Source organism: Stegodyphus dumicola, chromosome 10 (genome assembly GCF_044657685.1).
Source record: "Stegodyphus dumicola isolate Sdum_Otavi_A_Nest chromosome 10, ASM4465768v1".
NCBI lineage: Eukaryota > Metazoa > Arthropoda > Arachnida > Araneae > Eresidae > Stegodyphus > Stegodyphus dumicola.
Genome location: NC_140777.1, coordinates 98,893,244 through 98,915,796, shown reverse-complemented (window position 1 = coordinate 98,915,796; position 22,553 = coordinate 98,893,244). Strand labels below are relative to the sequence as shown.

Sequence of the window (22,553 nt, the reverse complement as noted above, 5' to 3'; positions counted from 1 at the left end):
GGCTCTTTGCTCAGCGGTTAGGGAAAGGGAGGAAAATTTTTCAGGTCGAGTCTTAACGACGAGGTGATTAGTGCTCTTTTGTTCGCAGGCAGAGAAATTGTCAGCATTTCCTTTCGGTCCACTTGTACCTATATTGACTTGTATAGAGAATTTAGTGATTTAAAATATTCAAACATATCCTTCAAACAATAGATACATTTTCATTTTAAGTATTATAATTATCCTGATATTGAAGAGCAAATTAAATACAGTTTAATTATTACATGTATCATTTAGAAAGCATTTTCGAGTTCACAAATGAGTGTTATTGGATTTACACTTCTGTAAAATTCATTTCTGGAGAAAAAGAAATTGGTAACTGCGTTTGTGCATTGAATCATTATTGAACAACACTAACAAACATGCACTAACAAAAATTTACTAATGCACGACATAAGATTTTTTTTTAATAAATTTTTCTTCCATGTGACGTTGCAAATACGCTCCCAGACCTGATCTGCCTTCATATCAGGGATATAAGATCTTTTTTTTAACCGCTTTACAGTTTTTGGTTCGGTAAAGAAATGCTGGAGGTTAAGAAAATAATATTGAATTATTATTCAATAACAAAAATTTAGGTTTACCACTTAGAGATATTATATATTGCTTTTACCTTAGAATAGAAGGGAAATAGTTGTTCGTCGATTTATATTGTTGCTGCATTTTTTCTTTAAAAGCAAAATTGCATATTCAGAAACCCATTAAAATTTTTTAAAATAAAGATTTTTGTCGAATGGAGAAATATTTCTTCAGTTTTTTATGATCTACATTTTCAGAATGCTAAAATAGCGCCTTTGAGGTATCGGATTGTTATGCGAAATTTACAGATCTCAAGCTTTTTATTGTTGCTTTCTTTCGGAGGAATGAAGTTCGGAATGAAGATTGGTACTGACTTGATGTATATTAATAAAGAATTATACTGAGGATTAAATTCAGGGAACTAAAAAATATTACACATCTCAATTACTCTATACATCCTTAGTATCCTAATATATCATTTGATTCGCTCCAAAATACAATTCTCACGTAAAAATTAATTGCTTTCTGAACAATACCTGTGACTGAGTGGTCAAGACTGCTGAATACTGGTAAGTTCGACTTGGGTTCGAGGCCAGGCGATTGGGTTGGCTGCATGGTTGGTTTTCATTGTTTGCCCCGTGTGAAACGTGAATACAAGATAGTTTCCCTTAAAAGTTTGCCTCGAAGGCATTCTTTCACTTATAAAGGCAGCCTTCATGTGTTTTCCCATGTTTAATGTTTTAACTAACGTATCTACTTTCTGAAAGAATTGATACAGATATCATCTTATAGATACAAACATATAACAACGATAAATTAATAAGTTTTGAAACTTTTTAAAATTTTGAATTATAAAATGTTCTTCACCAACTGCTTTAATAAAAATTCATGTTTCATTTATCGCACAGTCGAAATTCATTTTGTCATCAAAATTATTCATAAAAGGAAGGGTTTCTAAATACAGTTATGAGACGCTCATAAATATAGCTTTCTTATTTCGAATATAATTTTATTTTCATTCGTCTGATCAAAGAAAAGATTATTTGCCTAATCGAAGGGGGCTTTCGTGGAGGACGTTCGAAGGAAATTGGCTCATGTACATCAACGAATACGAAAGGTTCATGCAGTCAATCTGTTCTTCGAAATTTGAACCTGGGTTGAATTATTAGTGTTAAAGAAATTTTATCCGCTTAGCCGCTAGTTATAATTTAGAACATAACAAACCAAAATTTCACTCAAGTAAACAGTAGTCGTGGAATGTATGTCATTTAGAAATAACATTAAAATTAATGTTCATCACCTGAAACGTTTATATTCATTACACTGCCTTTACATGCATGATAAAAACTGGAATAAATTGAAATAAACAATTACAAAAAGAATGAAACAAAGAAAATTTCCTTTGCGTTTAGCCATTATTTGATGCCGAACTAAAAAAAATGATAAATATCAACTCAAAGAATTTATAACGGTATTTGCAAAAGGGAAAATAAAAATTGAAAAAAAAGATCTTAAAACACAAATGCGCGAGAATCAAAGTAACAAATTAGTCTTTTTATTTTCTCCTCTCGAGAAAATATTTCCCGGAAGACACCGAATTTGCAAACAAGCCATGTGGGTTCAAATTACGGTCAATTACCCCTATCCATTAGCGGAATCCCACAAAATAATGCACTCGATAGGGTGTCGTAAAATAGTCGTCAAGCCTCAAGTGTTAGAATTCCTATCCCTTCGACCAAGGATAAACTGTCCCGAGCCCCGACTTACCGTACACTTTGCTCGGGACATGTATGTCTCAGCCCCTAGGAAAAGGTTAATCATATCTTTTAGAAAAGCAGTAAAGTTTCCAGTAACCTCGAGAGACATGCTTGTGCAATGCATGTTGAACGAAAGAAAATGCCTTTCCATTCTCGTATGAAACAAAATTGGTTTAATCCTAGTACACACAGGATTTGGCGACATTATGATAAGCAGTAAACGGGTCATCTTGGCATTGCCAACAGTTTTCAAAAATGTGTCAAGACCATATGCTATATTTGGATTTTACCACAAACTCTATCTTTTTTTCTTTTTAATAAATGCCTTATTTGTCATTTTGCAGTAAAATTTTAAAAAGAAATAGTAATCAGTCATCTAGGCTAACCATTTTATATAATTGTATTTGCCAAAATATCATTGATTATTGTAATTCAATTTTTAATCTTCAAGTAATTAACTTTATTTTAATGTTATTTATATCCTTTAATGTGGTTTCTTTTTTCTAAATTTATTTCTTATTCGTTAATAATACATTCATATTTCAGGCAATTTTCTCTCTCATACTCCTGAAACTAATGCTAGCTGTATGATGACATACCATCATAAAATTTAAAGCACATACGTTTTTCTTATGTGTGCTGCTAAATAAACATTAAATACCTGAATTTATTTTTAAATAACATTAGATTTCTTTTTTTTGTTTAGCTGCAAAATGTGTTCAAAAAGACATTTTTAAATCCAGATTGAGCAGATTCTAATCTCAATCTTCAGTGTAGAAAACAACTCCTATTATACAGTACAAAGTCCAAAATCCGGACGTCCAATATCCAGAATGATCTAAAATCCAGACCTAAAAACCAACAACAATGTTTTTCTCTTAGGCTTTACGCATGCACATTTGATTCCTCCCTCCATGCATAATAAAACATCTGCAGATTTCCTTGTAATCCTATGGATACTTTCTTAATTTCACCTCGACACTAAATAAAATACCTTGTTATTGAAGAAACAATCATTTTAGCCTAAATTTGTATGATCGATAGGTTGGCTCCGTTGTTGTGTATCTGCTTGGCAAACATCTGAAACCGAAACATTCCACATAGATACATTGTTGATCTGACACAAACCTGGCAAATCATTATTTATTATACTTTCCTTTCATCAACGCATGTTTATCAAAACATGACAACTTGAGTAATAACTCATGTAGCAATGCCTAAGCAATTTTTTTTATGTTAGTATTTGAATAATAATGGAGTATGGTAACCTGTTATATTGACATTACGCTTGGCGATGATTACAGCTTTTAAGTTAAATGTGCTAGAAATGTTGACGAGGAAATATTTACCAAAAATTTCTTTTCATATGCTAAAAATAGATTTTCTTAATGATACTCATAGATTTAAAGATTACATTTAAGGCTATTTGAATTAAGAATAACTGATTTATTATTCACATAAACTCAGAACCAGCGCCAAGGCTCGTATGGCCACGCAGAGTTTAGGACCCACAGAGATGCAGTAGGCGGGGTAAGATATCTAGCACCTGCAATAAGGATTAAATCTGCAAATCTGGATTCAATAAGGCTTAAGTGTATGTGGGAATTTATTTATTCAGAACTTTAATAATTCGTAAGCATGTGCAAGAAATAGACATAAGTATAATAAATAATTGATACAATTCAGGCTTAATTGTCTCGGTGCGAGATAGAAGCAAGATAAAATTTAACGGAACACCTTGTCTTTAGTCGCCAAGCTCATAATGCATAACCAAATATGTATAGTGAAGGATAGCTAAATGTAATTTTGATTGACATGTTAGTCGGAATTCGCGAAACAGCAGTTACAGGACTTCAACAATGTAACTGAACAAAAGATTATGCCTGTCTACAGAATTAAAGAGAAAGTATTAGCACAAAAAATGAAGCAACTTAAACAGCTTACATTGAAAGAAATGTTTAATAATGTAAATAAGTAGTAAGCTTTTTTTTTTTTTTTTTTTTTTTTTTTGGTAAATTTTGATACCCTTTAGATCATAAATACTTTATTATTTCATAAATCACAATTTTGAGCCGCACTCATAGCTGTCTTGGCTTGCATGCTATAGGTTACTATTTTTTATGTTGTTTAAGTTTGTTAATGACCATTAGGCTCATATTCGAATCACGGTGATAAGATGTAAATGTTTATAAGGGTGTAGTGTCTTGTAGTAAAGGGCAATAAAAATACACTGCAAGCTGAAATTACCCCCCCCCCATTAGTGGTTGGAATAAAAGGGCTGGAAGACCTTGTAAGCCTTTTATATATTCATTGATGACTGATCATTGTTGTTTCACAGTAGCTCAAAATTATCATTTCTCCATGATTGATAGATTATTGTCCCAAAACTTTGTAAAGAATTCTTTTCAGGTCTCCTGTTAATCACTCACCATCCTTTCCACCAGGGAGCTGATAATGGAAGAAATTTCCTTGTAATTCTATGGATACTAGCATCTTCCAAGATTTTATTCCGGTTTGAACATTTGAATAATCGGTCACTTCCTGTAAAATTTGTTCCATTGCCTGAATAGATGGTATGGAGTCTTCAGCATCTAGCAATGAAACATTTAAGCACTTGAAACTTTCAGTCGATAAAGAGAAAATCAGTTTATAAAATACTAATATAAAAATGGCATAAGTAAAACTAACTATCCACGATTTTTGATTTCCCTACACTATCAATGGGCCGGACAAATCAGCATCTATGATCTCAAAGACTGCTGCTTCTCTTATTTGGTCTTCAAGGAGAGTCTCAAAATGGTGTTTTCAAAGATCTTCCATGTTTTCAAGATCCATTTTCTTCCATGTTTTCAAGATCTAATATCATTCTTATAAAGCAGATATCAAAAATTGTTTTTCTGTGTGATTTGTCATTTCACGTATAACTCTTATTAATTTTATTACAATAAGATGATTAGAACAAAGAATAATAGGAAGTTGAAAAGTTTTTGTATCATCTCTTCTCAGAATTCTGGTTTTAACCCAAAGGATTCCATTGGAATCAGTCATTAGCTAAAGGATGTAATCTTTTGTCCTCTAATCCAGAAAATGATTCACTCTGCACTAATATGAGAAGAATTAATTTGGCTCTTTTCATCTGCTGTAATTTTTCCAAACAGTTTTTTGGACTTAATCTGACATTTTTACAAAATGAAAGATCCAAAATATTACCTTTAAAATGGTATGTAGGAAATTTTATCAAAATTAACCTCAATCATAATATTTGAATCAACTGTTGAAATTACTGCCTTCTTCCTTTCAACACTTATAACATCAAGACTTGGCATAATTTCAGATCATGGCTGTTATTCTGGGCCATTTCTCAACCAGTAGGGACCTTTCCACCATTTTGATTTAACCAAGGTTTCCAAACTGTATCCTAGATCTGGTGGATTTTGCATTCCAGGAAAACACCATCCCCTTAAATCAAATTCAACAGTCGACATAATTTTCTTTTGATACATTAATGGAACTGTTTAATTCTTCAGTAGTGTCCACTATTGAAGAAAAAGTTGTCAACATACATTGATTAATTTAATTTCGTAGCAACCTCTTGTTGGGGAATCCAGAACATTCTTGAGATGATAATTCAGTGCTGCAGTGAGGGAAGGGATATGGCAGGATCAGTTATTCCTAACCAGTCAAGGTGCAATAAAACCAAAATTTTAGCACCATTAACTAGAGCCCCATTCACAAGAGCAAATTCGACAGCGGAAACCAGTTCTTCCAACGTGTCTCATTCACATGGCAAACAAGCATTAACAGCCTCGCCGAATTGGAGGTAGAACTTGGTAGAATATTCCTACCTCTCTGGAGCAGGGCAAATGGGAAGATTTCCCATACTGCATTGTGCAGTTTACTTAATTTTAACAAACAACATGGCTGACATGCAACTCACTGCTCACTGGACTGTCAGTGAAACAATCATGTTGATAGATATCTGGGGATACAATATCGTCCAAAAAAATTAGATGGAACTGAACGAAATACAGAAATTTGTAAACAAGTACACACAGTGTTATCTGATGCTGGGTATTCCAGAAATACCATTCAATTTAAAACTAAAGACGTGCATATCATCTTCAACGAGACAAGGGGACTCGGTACAGTTTGAATGATTTTTTTTATTTATTTAAGAAGTTTTATCTACTTTTTCTGAATCTTATTAAATGGTTTTGTAAGACAAGATAATTTTAAACTGATTTTTTTTTTTTTTTTTTTTTTTTTTTTTTTTTTTTTTTTTTTTAAGTCCAAAGGAGCAATTTACCCTGAAGAACTATTAATTTCATTTTAATATTTTGCGTTGAAAACTATAAACGGGGAAATACTTTTCAAATTTTCACCTTGTATTATATATAAAGAAATTAAATAACGTAGAATCTATGTTCCTCGCATTCTGATAAAACAACAGTACCTAGAGCCATCCAGTTTTGAATAACGTGCGTTTCCACCCGAATATGGGCATCTGGAAGCCCAAATTTGGTAGGATCTGCATGAATTGCAATGTGACCTATAGCTATCAAAATTTGAATAACGTAATCTTCCATAGAATATGGGCATGTGTAAGCCCTAATTTGAAATTTGTTTTATTACCGATTTTATATTTTGTAACACTTCAATGAATTTTTGATTAACAAACTAAATGATTATGGTTATTCATGCTAATCTGATATGTACACATGATAACTCACATATGAGTTTTTAACCGTCCCTGTTAGAAGCTTTTCTGCTACATATGCTCCTGTAAGAACAGAAATTTCTAAAGACTATTTTTCATACAGAAAATCCACATAGATTTATTATGCATGACAGTTAAATAAATTCTGCATGTCTGCAGTTCAGTAAGATGCCTGTCTCTACCAATTTGAGGAATATTAGTACATATTTTTGGATATAGATCTAAAGCTTGAAAGTTACACTGATAAAACAAGAAGACTACTAAATCTAATTAAATATTTACTATAAGTTACTTTCTTTTCAATTCCTCCAAACCATGGATTAATTCTTCTTTACCATATAATTCTTTCACATAATTCCAAATAATTTCTTTTCTAATTCATGATATTAGCTGTATACTTCATAATGTAAAATCACTGGGAATCACTATTAAAATTCTCACATATTTTTCAATTCCATTCCCTCTGCTAAGTTTTACCACTAAAGTTTGCAAATTAAGTAACTTCATACAAGATTTATTTGTCAGTACATGGTCTTTGTCATTTTCATGCTCATTAATGTCTGTAGAATTATTTCCCTGGGAATCATTCTAAACATTGCAACGAATTATTGAAAAGTAAGCCGTACTACATATGGAACATTTGACAAAGCTGTTTTTTTCCCATGCACTTAATTGCTCAGAAGTAAATCCCATTAGATTATGTAAATCATATTTTAAACTTTCTTTTTTGTGTTTAGTATATTCAAGTATAAAATCGGAGAGGAGGGATTTAAAGAGAATTGAGAATAGAATACTTTTGTAAGTATTAATTGCAACATTTAATGCTTCTAACATGCAGATATGATTCTGACAGTAATCGAATAGTTTTCTAATTTCCTTAATATTGTTAGAATTTCTGAGTTGGTTAATTTTCAGTAAACTATCCTATTTCAATAACTATCTATTAATCAAAACATCTTGACTTCCAAATCTTGCTTCTAATAAAGTGGTTCTCAAACTGTGCACCGTTATGCCCCAAGGAGCTGTGGCCTCTTCACTGGGCCCATGTCTTATCAAATCTTGTCAAGAGATCTTTTTTCTAATCCAGATAACAGCAGGAATATTCTTGTTAATTGAAGACAATCTACTCATCACACAAAAAGTACTTTTAGAGTAATAACATATTTTTTATTCACTACATGTTACTAATTATATGTACAACACAGAAAAGATGCTATCATTTGCATCAATAATGATTCATTCATCACTAGTTCTAAAAAAAAGTTCTGGTTTCAAGGCAAAGTGCATGCACGTTGCCTTGATTCGTTTGGCGAAAGTTTCAACACTACACTTGTATGACCTGTGATGGAGTCTTGGTGTCCACCTCCTCATACCTATGCCTGTTGTGCAAGTTTAATTATAGTCAGTTTTTTTTATTTCTTTGTTACTATCTTTTAAATTTTATGTTATGTATTTGTGTTTGCCTTTGTTAATTGTTAGTACCAATTTATGTTTGATTGCTTTATTATTGTGTTGTTACAACTAATTTTTTTAATTATTTGTAAAATTACTCTATTTACAGTATTGCACTAAAGTAGGTGTAATCTTTTTAGATGAATTTACAGGGTATTTTAAAGACAGATGAACTGATAACACGATTTTTTCGACTGAGCACAGAAATGTGTGTGGATCTATGTTATCATGCACTGAATGACCAGAATACCAAATCACCAACAGTTGTCAGAGCCAAATGTTTCCACACACTGGATGCTTACGTGCGCTTGATTGCCCTCTTAGTGAAGCATAGCGGTGATGCCAACAACACTATAACCAAAGTCAATCTTTTAAATAAGGTATGTATGAATTTACATCTATACAGCATTAATATAAATTCTGTGTTTTGAGGGAATTCAGAATATGTAGTCCTTGCATCCTATCATGTTCTGTAAAATATTTTATGTATTTAGATCTAGTGTTGCAATTCTTAAATGATGTGAAGGTCAGGTTTACTATCAGTAATATTTTGTCCTTGAGTTTTAAAATGTACAAAAACAAAAATCAATTTTTACAAGAATTTTAGCTGATGGAAAATACTTGCATATGCTTGTACACTGCTCAAAAAAAAAATGGGACAGTGCTATATCTCCCGTTCTATTGGGCCGATTGACAAAATTCAAACTGCATTTTTCATGTCTCGAAAGCGCGACTTAGGATATATATTAGATTTATATATAGCACTATTCTAACATAGGTATTTTGACACAAAATCGGACTTTTTCTGAAATAACATGCCAATTTTTTTTACATATTTCGATTCTACGACTCAAATTATGCCAGAATACCAAGTTTTGTAAAAATCGTACGAATAGTTTTTAAAATATTAGCTCTCAAAATTTTAGCTCCTCAATGTTAATTGAATTTGGCAAATATTTATTAATATCTCTTTTTTTATTAAACTTTTTTGATTTTTTCTCTCACATTTCGAAATTTTGGTTCATTCCAAATAAAATTTACCCATTTTTTGCGTTTTATTTTTTAAATTTCTATTTTTAAATAATTTCTATAGATTTTTTGAAAAAAATTTTGAATTATAACCTATAAAATTTTTACCATCATCTTAAAGTAGGTGTATTTTTAAGCACATCTGCAAAAAATTATACTTTTTTATTCAAAATTTTCTAAGATATACACGAATTTACATAATTTCACGTTTTGAAATTTGGCACTTTTTTTTTTAGCGATAATAACGCCAAATGTGGTCTATGGATTTTTGTTACACTGAATTGCCACAGCTATTTTTAACCTTAAACTTCAAGTAAAATTTTACGAAGAATTAATTATGACATTTTTTCCCTCCATGATGCGTAATAAATATTTATTAATACTATATGAAAGACTATTTTTTAAATTATAGATGATATTATTCAAATTTTTAACTATTTTTTTAAAATTTCTCTCGTATCTTTTCTTTTTTTAAAAAATTTAAGAGTAAGTTTATGTAAGAGTAAATTTTTACCTTCGGCGTTTTATCGTCTGCTACTTTACTTCATTTAAATCGAATTGTCTAAAACTGAGAATTTTCGTTTGATATTTATTTGAATGTTATGACATTAACTGCATAATTTATTTCTAAACAAACTGTTGCTTTTGAAGTGGCTGAAAGAGCGGCTGATACTATCATCCATATTTTTAAAGCACAATATATTTTTATAGAAACATAATATTTAGAATAATCATTTTTTATAAAAGTCAAATTATGATATAAGCATACAACCCTCTAGAGACTGAATTAATGGAAGTTCAATGGTTATGTAGAAATGATCTGCAGCTACTTAATGGCTGGATAAGTCAGCAGATTCTGTGGACAATTAAGAATAATTATATAAACGACACCAACATTCTGGATTCAATAAACAACGAGGATACGATGTTTACTAAATGGATTTAAGAAGTTTTAAAACATAAAAAATCAACTCATTTTTTTTCCTAAAATGTATTTTTGTGCGTAGCGTATTTTCATTATATCCTTAAAATTCTAATTTAGAATGTAATTGTCAAGAACTGAATCCTAATCATCAGTAATATAATAAGTAATTATTACGGTTATTAATAAATCCTTCTTATAAAGTAATTGCAAATATTTCAAAAATCTTTCTGTCTGAATGCAAACATTTTTCTATGCAAATATTTTTAATTTTATATTAATCAAGATTGCACACCATATTACTTATTTCCATTTCAATTCTTACCGTCAGTTCTAGTAGAATTTACAAATCAATTATATTTAATTAAGGATTGGATTGGATTATTTAATTATGGCAAAGCACACGAGGGCTATCTGCCTAAAGGGAGGGATGCCTTCGTGGAGGACTTTCTAAGGGAAACTGGCTCGTATACACGTTACACATGGGAAAAACCACGAAACCGCCCATGCGGCCAGCCCGTTCGTGAGATTCGAACCTCGGACTGAACCACCAGTGTTCAGCGTCTTTACCGCTCGGCCGTTGGTGGGCTATTTAATTAAGGAATGACCATCTAAGTTAAGAAACAGCGTACCGTAACAACATTTCAATTATTGGCGCCGTATCTTTCATGTTACTCCCGATTGGCTAGCTACATGATTTTTAATGAGTATTCGGATTTTACTAGTAACTTCACTTGGAAATCGCGCTTAAACTAGGTTAGTTGGTTATTGGAACATAGAAAGAACATGGGAGCTATTTGATTAAGATGCTTTCATAGAGAATCTTTGTAAAGAGAACCTAAAAAACTACGAAAACCAACCATGCAGCCTGGGTTAGACTAAGCAGCAAACAATTAGTATTTAACAATCTTTTTTTTTTTTTTTTTTTTTTTTTTTTTTTTTCAAATGCTAGGCAATTGATGAGGCTCCAATTTAATATTTTATTTGTAAATATTTAAAATATTGTTGTATTCTTAGACATAAAAAGCAGAATTTAAGTTTTGTTAACTCGTTAGTAAACTACCAAGCCGTAGCGCAAATGACTCGAATGAAGAATCGGGTTACTCGTTGGTACAGAATAAACCCTGCTAGACTGTTTTATTTCTTTAAACAGTCTCAATTTCTTTGGCAATAATTGTATTCACTTAATATTCTTGGAATATGAGCTAAAGAAGGAACGTTCTCGGAAGATTAAAGAAGTGTTTAAATCCAGTGATATTAGGTTTGTCTTACAAGCTCAGGATCAAAACGATTCTGCAATTGCCCGAGTAGTTGAATTGTAAATGGATGTGAATTAAGCAGATGACTTTTAATCTTACGTTATTCAGCCAGAAAACGTATTCCAAATGTTTTGTATTGCATGACAATGCATCTTTTCATTATTCAATAACCAGTCGGAGAACCACCTGTGTTCCGAAAATAAGTATGTGTACTCAATTGTCCTGCATGTTCTTCAAATTTGTCTTCTTGTGATTTTTTTTCTTTCCCAAAAACTAAAGTTGCCTCTCAAAGGAAAGTTTTTTGACATTGAAGAGACAAAATTAATATGACATCTACTTTTAGAGGCATGTCAAAAACAGATCTCTACAAACCTTCTCTTCCATTACATGTTGTGCAGTCAGACAAAAAGTTACATCAGCTTAAATTCTATAATCTATTTTTATTACACTCTGATTACTTTATTAACATACAGTGAATATATACTAAAACTTTTACTTTAGCTTAAGTAATTCGGAATTTTTGACGGAATTATTGTCGGAACTAGGACTTAGAAGATAAGTCAAATTAAATATTTCGATAACCCAATAAATTCAAGTTCGAAATTTCAATATTTTATTTTCGGAGGGAGGGGAAATGTGTTCAGTTTTGGTCCATTATACTAAGTATATTTGCTTCGATTTTTTATTTTTCCATAAAAGCAAAAATTTTACGCATGGTATACATATAACGCGCATAGCTTCAAATTAAAATTTAATAATATACAGAGTGGTTATAATTAAAGTTCCACATTGAAACGGTCATAAAAGGAAAACTACTGGATCAAATGTTATCAAACTTGGAAATCATGTAAAGAAGGTCATGGGAATTTATTTTCCGCGAAAAAAAGGAAGTTCGAAACCTCACCACCAGGGGGGAAATGGCGCTGTATGCAATATTGTTAAACGAAATATGGGTCGGAATCTAACTTAACCTTTTGTTAAACGGGTTTAATATGTTGTATACCCTTAAGAAACTTTGAAGTAGGCAAATTACCATTTAAAGACGTTAAATTCGATAAATGTCGAGTGCGCCATCCGTGTAAGTGAGAAATTCGTCCGTGAAAACCACGAATTAGCGATTAGAAAATGTGAGATCGCAAATCACTCTCACAAGTGCGTACAATCTGGAAATCGTTTTCTTACAGATCGCTAATTTGTAATTTTTTAAGTCTGAATTCAGCACTAAAACATGAAGATACTGATTCAAAACGCTTTTAATCGATTTGGGCCAAAGAAATCTCTCATGTTATCTATCTAGTTCCATTGCATTCTCCTACTGCATTCGATTGCATAACAGTCATTTCCCACCGTTTACTGTTGAATGACAGCTAGTTTTATAACAGAACCATTTTTTTCTGAAGAGCAGTCGACAGCTGGACCACTGCGATTGCATCTCACTTAGAGTCAATATTAAAATGTTTCGTGATACATGAACTGCAGTAACGTGGAATTTTAGATACTACAATTTTTATGCAGTGCTGTGCACCACCTCAAGAGTGTCGCATAGTTACTTAGGCAACATTTCACGAATGAACGTCTTATAGGCCAACTCTTCCCACCAGACCTCAACCTCTGTGACTTTTGTCTATGAGGTTATCTCAAAAGCACTGTTTATGGTGATAATCTAAACAATTTGGCAGAAATGAAAAATGTGATACACTGACAACATTCCTCCTGATATGCTATGGGTAACGTGTATGCGAGCCAGTTTTCCTTAAAAAGTCCTCTACGAAGGCATCAATCCCTTAAGGCAGATAGCTCTCGAGTGCTTTGCCGTAATCTAATAAACCAAACCTGATATGCTAAGAGCTGCTGTTGAGAATGCAGTAACATGATTTAACTTGCTTTCGGAAAATGCTGGACGCTACATTGAACATGCTTTGTAACACGTTTCGGAAAATATTAAACACATTTTAAACAGATGTTTTCGTGTCTTATTTCATTTAACAATATTGTATACAGCGCCATTTTTCCCCTGATGGTGAGTTTTTGAACTCTTTTTTTTTCCGCCGAAAATAAATTCCCATAACCTCCTTTACACGATTCCCAAGTTTGATAACATTTGGTCCGGTAGTTTTCCTTTTATGACCATTTCAATTTGAAACTTTAATTATAACCACCATGTAAATTAAACTTTAAAAGTTTGACAGTTTGGTTCAAGTCCCAGCTTTAAAAATATATATATAAATATAATCTTTTATATTAATCCTCTTAGAAAGAATGTTTTAAGAAGCTAATTTTTCTCTCGCGTTATAGACTGTATAAAAAAAACATGATCTTTAGTATGATTTAGATTGTTTCAGCCGATATAAGAATCGGGTTACTCGTTGGTACAGAATAAACCCTGCTAGACTGTTTTATTTCTTTGTCATTTAGCAAAAATCTTTTAATTAAAATATTTATCCTTTGGACTTCGCTTTAAACTTTATTTATAGCTAAAATGACTAGAAAATGAAAAGCTGTCTTTAGCTGAAACGCAATTCATATAATTGATATTTTAAAAAATTGACAAGAATGCAAAATGTATGGAAGTCTAGCAGTCGAAAAATCTTAATTTTCTTGTGTGAGCACTGAAAATAACTGTAGAAGGAAAGAAGAAAATTAGGAATAAAAGTAAGCAAAAATTTGCAGGGAAATTTGGCTGTCAGACATACCAAGATGGTCAAAAAGTTGGACGCTTTCGAATATACTTTCAGGATACTTCAAAGAATTTAGGTGTTCAAAGAGAAAACACTTGGACGTGTACACCAGCAAATACCATCAATTGAGCTTGTGTTAACAGAAAAGACAAAACGATATCATTGAAGATTAAAGTGAAGAGCGACTGGTTTTAAACTATATGGTTGTGTAAATTACGTTATAGAACATCATATCGTATCATAAATGGAGAATCCCTTGATTTTCTAAGTCGAATTATTTGAAGATTCAGGAGTTTATCCAGTGATGTATGTGGATGTCACCTAAAGATGTTTTTTTTTCCCTTCCTGATGAAACAGCGGCCGAGCGGTAAAGTCGCTGAACACTGGTAGTTCGGTCCGAGGTTCGAATCCCGCGAACGGGCTGGCTGCATGGGCGTTTTCGTGGTTTCCCCATGTGTAACGTGTATGCGAGCCAGTTTCCCTTAGAAAGTCCTCCACGAAGGCATCCGTCCCCTTAGGCAGATAGCCGTAGTGTGCTTTGTCATAATAAAATAAACCAAAACCTTTTGATGAAACCAGTCTTTCCTTTCATCTCATACCTTCAAAATGTTTAGCCTCTAAAGACTGATAAAGGCTCTGACGAAATACTTCGTGAAGAACTTTCTAAGGGAAACCAGCTGTCATACGCGGTACACATGAGAAAATCCATGAAAACGCCCATGCAACCAGCCCATTTACCGGGGTTCGAACCCCGGAGTGAACTACCAGTCTTCAGCAACTTTACCGCTCGGCCGTTTGTGGGCCTTTATAAAATGGAAGGCGATAACTTTATTTAAAATGATTGTCAGAAATACCAAAATGTTTCAAAAAGTTGGATACTTTTCAATATACTTTCAGAATGCTTAAAGAAAAAGAAAAGAAAAATAAATTTTTTCGTAAAATTTAGTATTCGTATTTTTTTAAATTTAAAACTTTTCAATCTTATGATATTTGATTCTTGCGATTTCAAAAATAAAATATTTGACTAAAATATGAATAACATTTTAAGAAACCAAATGTAGGATAAAATTGTGTAAAGCAATGGGCACAATGATAAAACTGTTTAAAGCAGTGTATGCAAGTCATCCTAAGTTAAAATATCGGTTATACATCTCTCTTATTTATATATATCTTTTCTGAACGGAACATTGAAAGGCGTGTTAAGTGTGCTTTAATGTATTTTCTCTTTTAATATATGTAGTTTTCAAATGCATCGTAGTCTGGGTTACAAAGTATTCTTCCGAAAGAAACGCAATTCAAGGAAAGGAAACTAGGTTGCCATATATTAAGAAATTCGCCAAGTGAAGTATTCTTGGCGCAAACTGACAAAAAAGTGCCAACATAAATTTGTGAATTTCTCCGTAAATTTCGCTCCAAATTTTACAAAATTTCATATTTAGGCGTAATTTGAGTCGTAGAATCGAAATATATAAAAAAATTGGTATGTTATTTCAGAGAAAGTCCGATTTTGTGTCAAAATACCTATGTTAGAATAGTGCTATATATAAATCTAATGTATATCCTAAGTCGCGCTTTCGAGACATGAAGAATGCAATTTGAATTTTGTCAATCGGCCCAGTAGATCAGGAGATATAGGAATGTCCCCTTTTTTTTTTTTTTTTTTTTTTTTTTTTTTTTTTTTTTGAGCAGTGTACATGCCAACCACTTTCATGCCATATAGCGAAGTTCTGCAAGATGTTATCTTTCACTTTCTGTGGAGTGAGAGGGATTTTAGTTTAAACACAGCATTTTTTTTATATGCAACTTACTGTCATAACAATAATTATTTATAAGACTTTTTTTTCCCCATTCTGCTGAATTGGACAATTATTCAACTTTCCATTTTGTGAGATTGTGTTTTTCGTTTGTATATACTTTTAAACCATTTAACAACTAATGAAATGTAAATATCTTTTAGTGTAATTATTTAATCAAAATTTAGATTTATACTTTCAAGTATTTTCATATTTAAAGATAAATTATAATTGTGTTAGTAAGGCATGAGCAGTTTCGTGATAGAATTTTATACAGAATGAATTTAAAATGTATCAAAAAAAAACTTTGAGCGAACACAAAAATAAATCTTCTTTGTATCAGAATGTCTAATGTTCTAATATAGGAAGTATACTAAAACATGGCACACCTCCCATCCCTAGTAATTTTCAGCATAACTTTTCTCTTTAAATCCGTTTGATCCAAATTGTCTTAAGGCATTTGTCACACTTCATATGGAGATTCAACTAATGTTTAATCAGCATATATTTGTATTTAATTTTTCTTTACACTGTTATAAGGTACATTAATAATTTTATCCACAAAATAATATGTAGTACATTAATTATTAATTTTTTTTTTCATCATGTTTCAAGCTGTTTCGATAAATTAAAGCATTTGTTTCCTGCTCAGAATTGTCTTATTTTAAAAGTTTAGAAAAGAAAATGAAATTAGCCGAAGTGCCACGTACATTTATTACATTGCCAGATTATTATTTTTAATTGTACATTACCAGAAGAATCTACCAATGTTTTCCTGAAGAGGATCTATCTTGTCTTACTATGGTCATCATTGCTCTTTAAACCTGTTAAAAAGACAAACCTGTGTTGCATCTATCAATTGAAGCAGTACTTGTCAATAGTCATCATTTTATGACTATATTCAGATAGAAAACAATACTGGTAGCCTTCTCTGCTTCTGATTCTCCTAAATATCAACCTGATGTCTCTCATCATGGCCAGAAATTTGGTTCCATTGTTTACAGATTCACCGACCCCCAATTCATTAACCGTTTGCGACACAGTGTGTCTGGTGTGGACACACTTAAAAGTTTCCATCTGTATGCACAGAAAAATTGAGTGAAAAAGGATTTATAGGTTACTCTGAACCTTCTTTATTTATAGTAGATATCAGTTCAACACAAACCAGTCCATATATTTTAGCCATGTTTAGTTTTTTAAGACTCTCATTTTTCAAAGAAACCTTCCAGATTTTTTTTTTTTAGGGTATAAAGGGAATTGTGTTTGAAAAGAAATTTCTATGTTATATTTTTGGCTGTATGCTAATCTCCTTATTCTATATTAGTTTTAAATTTTTACCTTGAAATCTTGCTTAAAATCAAACGGCAAACCCTAGATTGTGCCCAGACCGGGCTCACTGATAATCTAGGACAACTGAGAATTTGTATTCTTTGCTTTTCCGCATCTGATCGGTCAGTTCATTGACAACAATGCTCGTTTCAGCACTCTTTTCGAAGTTCTATTTAATCAGTGTGCCCACTTTCGGCACTCCCACAGAATTAAAAGATAAGCTCTATCTTCACAAAATTTTACTTGTGTACTCCTTTAGACCTAATTAGACTGCCTTTTTTTAAAAAAAAAAATCAAAACTCCAACTTTAAAAGGTAGCGTGCCGGAAAGGGTTAAGGTGATGTAGCAGTATCGCAGGCATTGCTGTTGTTATATTCTGCACTGTTGTCTAAGATGACCTCATGGGCATTCTATTATCATAGCAGGATCAACAAAATTCGTATGGTGATTTACTGTGAAGTATCTGCATCATGTAATTCATACTCACGATCAGGGACGAATAGAGGGTAGGTTGCTTCTTGATTTAGATATGATCCAGTAGATCAGCTGATGTAAGAATGAATACCAGTGTATTTTGGAAGTCGTAAGAAATGCCATTTATTAAACTATTAAATGTTTAAATGCCTAAATTATTGTTTAAATTAACTAGAAATGCCATTTATTAACAGAGTAAATATTTATAAAAATCATGGATTATATATCAAATACGATATGTTATGTAATGCAAATGAAATTTAAAGATCTTTTATCTCAAAAAAGAGTAGGTTACGTTATTTGATTATGAAAAAGCATGTGAGGGCTGTCTGCCTATGGAGAGTGATGCTTTTTTTAGAACTTTCTAAGGGAAACTGCCTTGTATTCACATGAGAAAACCAACCACCCAGCCAGCCCGTTCACTTGGTATTAAAACCATGTCAAACACCCAGCATTTAGCAACCTTAGCCACTCAGCAGTAGTGGGACTTGCCAAAATATGACAATGGCAATTTGTGAATTCAAGTTTTTGGCCAGAAACATTTGCCAATTTATGGATTGTAATATTTGACAACTTTTCATGCTTAGCAAGAGTGGGAAAGGGAGGTGTTATTGTCAGTAATGTAAAAGTGCTTTAAAATGAAATGCATATGAATTATTTCAGAATTTCTGTAAAATGCATTCTACTTCTTCAAAATGAACATCTCAAGTAACTTGATATTGCCTGGCATAGTTTCTGACAAATAATACCACAGTGGCCAAATGCAAGCCTGCTTAACACTGGTAGTTCAGTTGGCTTTCAAATCTGGCAAACAGGCTGGCTGCAGGGGGTTTTCTTTCCTGTTGTAAAGTGGATATGGGTTAGTTTCCCTTGAAATGTACTGCATGCAAGCAAAGCTCACTCTAGGAAATAGCCCTTGTATGCTTTACCATAAATCAAGTAACCTAATGTAAACAAAATTGTAAACCTTCTAATGCTACTTCTTGTGCAAAAATTGTTTCTTGCGATTTGTTGTGTTCTTGATCTATCTTTGAAGTCTGTCTGAATCACCCTACATATAAAGTACAATTATTACAGTATATATATATATAAATTTATATTGGATTATGTCATATATATTTAATGTAACCATATATGGATCTTATGTTCTTCCTTTGATTTCATTATATGTAAAAGTTTTAGTCTTAATTATTTCTGCTAGGGAATGTAAATGTATATTTTAATATTTAATAGAATAATTTTTAGCCTGCGGTAAGAATCAGAAATTAGCTGAAATGTAAGGGTAAAAACAGATGAATGGGGGGGGGGGGAGTTTGCAGAACTTAAGATGCAATTTTAAGTTTTCAGAAAATGGTGGTAAGACTAGATGTGACATTTAATAGACTCAAAGATTTCTGTTCCCTTTATAGATGATTTTTGTTTATTGCCCTGAAAAAATTTTTGCTTAGTTATGTCTTATTCACGTAATCAGTGAGCAAGAAAAAATTAGAAAAAACAATAACTGTACCAGAAAAAAAAAAAAAAAATTGCCGAGGTATGGGTCCATTAAGAATTAATTGCAAAAGTGACCAAACAGAGCAGGCCTACCAGGCAACCGTCTAAATGTTTTCTCTCCTCCTACTAGACCTAATTTAGACCAGTTGTCGATTTTTTTAGTCCTGTGCTGCACACACGAACCAACCTCACCCTTTGCTTAGACCTCTCCTGAGACATCTTATTCATGTTATTTATTTAGTTATTTAAGCTTCAACCTAAATTCTTCTTTACTGCCATCCCAAACAACCTAATCTAAATTTTTAAGTCTTAAATTTTAAATTTCTAATCTTAAAATCAGAAATTTTAAAACTTAAATGCATATTTCATTTACTAATATTTTAATTTTTATCCTAAATTTTCTTTACAGTCTCAGTGTTGCCAGATCTTGCGACTTTTGAGAAATTTATGCTGTTAAAATTTTATTGTTTGCAATTTTGTGAACTTTTTGCAACTTCTATCATTTTCTTATGCTACTTTTTGCGATTTCAAAGACTTTTATAATATATTGTTAAATGCTTATACATTAAAATAATGTGTCAAATAAAAAAATAATTCTTTAAAAAAAAAGTTTATTTAGGCCTAAATAGAAGTTGGCATCTGGTCATTTCGTGTACATGTGAGCTTTCCTTTTCAAAGTTGCACAGCCTGACGCCGGTATAACAAGAAGTTGGTAGGGGAAACAGTGTGAAAGAAAGATAAAAAGTATCTATGGAACCTTTCTCACTCCTCCCCCTCTCCTGTGTTTTTTCAGTCCCCCTCCCTCCAAAAAAAATTCTATGGCGATGACAAACTTACAGCTTGTGCCATATATTGGGTACATAAACAGAGAAAGTGGTGTGGTGGTGTATTTAATTATGGCAAAGCACTACATGCCTAAGGGGAGGATGCCTTCAAGGAATACTTTCTAAGGAAAACTGGCTCGTATACATGTTACACATGGGGAAAACCACGAAAACACCCATGCAGACAGCCCGTTTGCAGAATTCGAATCTCGGACCAAACTACCAGTGTTCAGCGACTTTACCGCTCGGCCGCTGGTTGGCCTAAACAGAGAAAGAAATGAAATTTATTCTCCTGATTATAATATTGCTAAGAACTAAGCAATGCAAATGACTAAAAAATCAAAGGCATTTTTCGAAGTAACAACACAAATAAATTTAACAGTTTTGAGCATGTGCAACTATGACGTAACAAAGATCTCGTGATTTCTGACGTCATTTGCAACTTTTTTTTCCCTACTTTAGTTGAAACATTCCTGGCAACACTGATCTCAATTATCCTAAATTCAATTCACTTAATGTCTTTATTCCCTAACTTAACACTTTATTTTCAGAATAACAGGCTAACACATCCTTGCACTCTGTTCCTTTCTCCTTTTACTTAGATCAATAACCTCTCCCTCCTTCTCGGACAATCGATCAAGGCTCTTGGCAAACTTGCTTTGTTTATGCACCATCTTACCTTTCCCGAAGATTGACTGGCAGTCAACCCTGCAGTTTCAGCCCTGCTGCTCGTCTCAATATCAACTTGCTTTCTTCTCTCCTGACTTCTTGCACAACTCACCACACGGGATTAATTGCACATTTCTTGAGGTAAAATGCAAGCTATCATCACTCTTATCCCCAGGGAACTTCTTAACCAACTTCTTTTTTAAACCAAAAATAGTATCCTTTCATTTTTTTAGCGAATGCTTTCTCTTATTTTGTTCATTTTTATTTACTATGATGTGGAGGTAATTGCTATTATTTTGCAAAGGTACTCTATAATCAAAACTCCTTGATCTAATTGGAGCAGTGGTTATCAAGTCAAATTAATGTTATCAATGTTTCCATTTGACTTTTTAGCCCAAAGGGCATTAGCCCAGAAAGGCTATTAATTTCGGTCTAGCATTTTGCATTCGTTCACAAGAAATGTCAGTTTACTTTTCAAACTGTTGCCACCAAATATTACAGCACTGTATTATATTTAAAAAATTTCGGCATAAATGAATGTATATTTCTCACACTGCGATTAAACAACAGTACCTAGTGCCATCAAATTTTGAATAGCGTACATCTCCACCTGAATATAGGCATCTGGAAGCCCAAATTTGGAATTTGTTTTATTATGGATTCTGTAAAACTTAATGAATTTTTGGTTAACAAATCCAACAATTTCAAAACGAGCGATGACAACAGTGTACGGGGGGGGGCATTATCTCTAGTTTGTGAGACTCTGTATCGGAAATTCTAAAGATATGCTCATTTTAAAATTATTTTGCGATGTTGATGTTGAACTGAATTTTATGGTTTAAGTGCGAATATTGAATAAACAAGTAAAGCTAACACGGTAACACACAAAACGTTAAAAAATGGCCTGTTCAGGCATAATGTAAAATCTGAAAGCTTTCAGTTTTTTTTTTTTCCCCCACAGGAGAAGTTTATTTTTTAAAAAAGGAAAGAAAGGAAGAATAAACATGAATGTGTGTCAATGTCTCTAAAGAGCTTGTTGCCATGTTGGGGACTTGCCATTTGACCCCTTCACGTGGTTGATGACATACTTCAGTTTTAACATGAAATATATTTGTCAGTCAATTTTGTCACATGTACTATTGTATCAAATAAGACTGTTGTAGGCATAAGACTATTGGACCAGTACCGGCACCTGTGATTGGCAAGATTTTCCACCACTGTTACATTAGCAATTTGTAACCCTCATTTGCATTCTCCATTATGGTTCAAGGCTGGAATGCGAAACAGGATATCACTTGGAGAGGTCATAACTGTATTGCCTATTCAATACCTCAAAGCCATGAAATCTGTTCTGAGCTTAGATTCAAAACAAAGTACATTGGTCACTCATCCATAGATACTTCCTCAATAATACTAAAAAACTGTAAGAAGAAATTAACTGCAACTCCTTGAGGATCTGGATAGTGCTACCAATAAATGATAGCTGTAAATGAACGTGCTTTCAAAGTCAAAAGTAAAATTCGATCCTCATTGCAGTTGGAAGCCTTTACCAATCGGTCATCAAAACTTTCAGGGACTCTGTAAACATTATTGATCAT

General features: G+C 32.5%; 1 protein-coding gene across 1 annotated transcript in view; it reads left to right on the top strand.

Annotated features, from left to right (window-relative positions):
* Positions 1-22,553, top strand: part of Not1 (CCR4-NOT transcription complex subunit 1) — a gene marked incomplete at its 5' end in the record, with an annotated part of 130,106 nt that overhangs the window by 61,008 nt on the left and 46,545 nt on the right. The window contains 1 exon segment of the mRNA XM_085825142.1: positions 8,625-8,864. Within this exon segment, the coding sequence (XP_085681268.1) occupies positions 8,625-8,864 (240 nt within the window).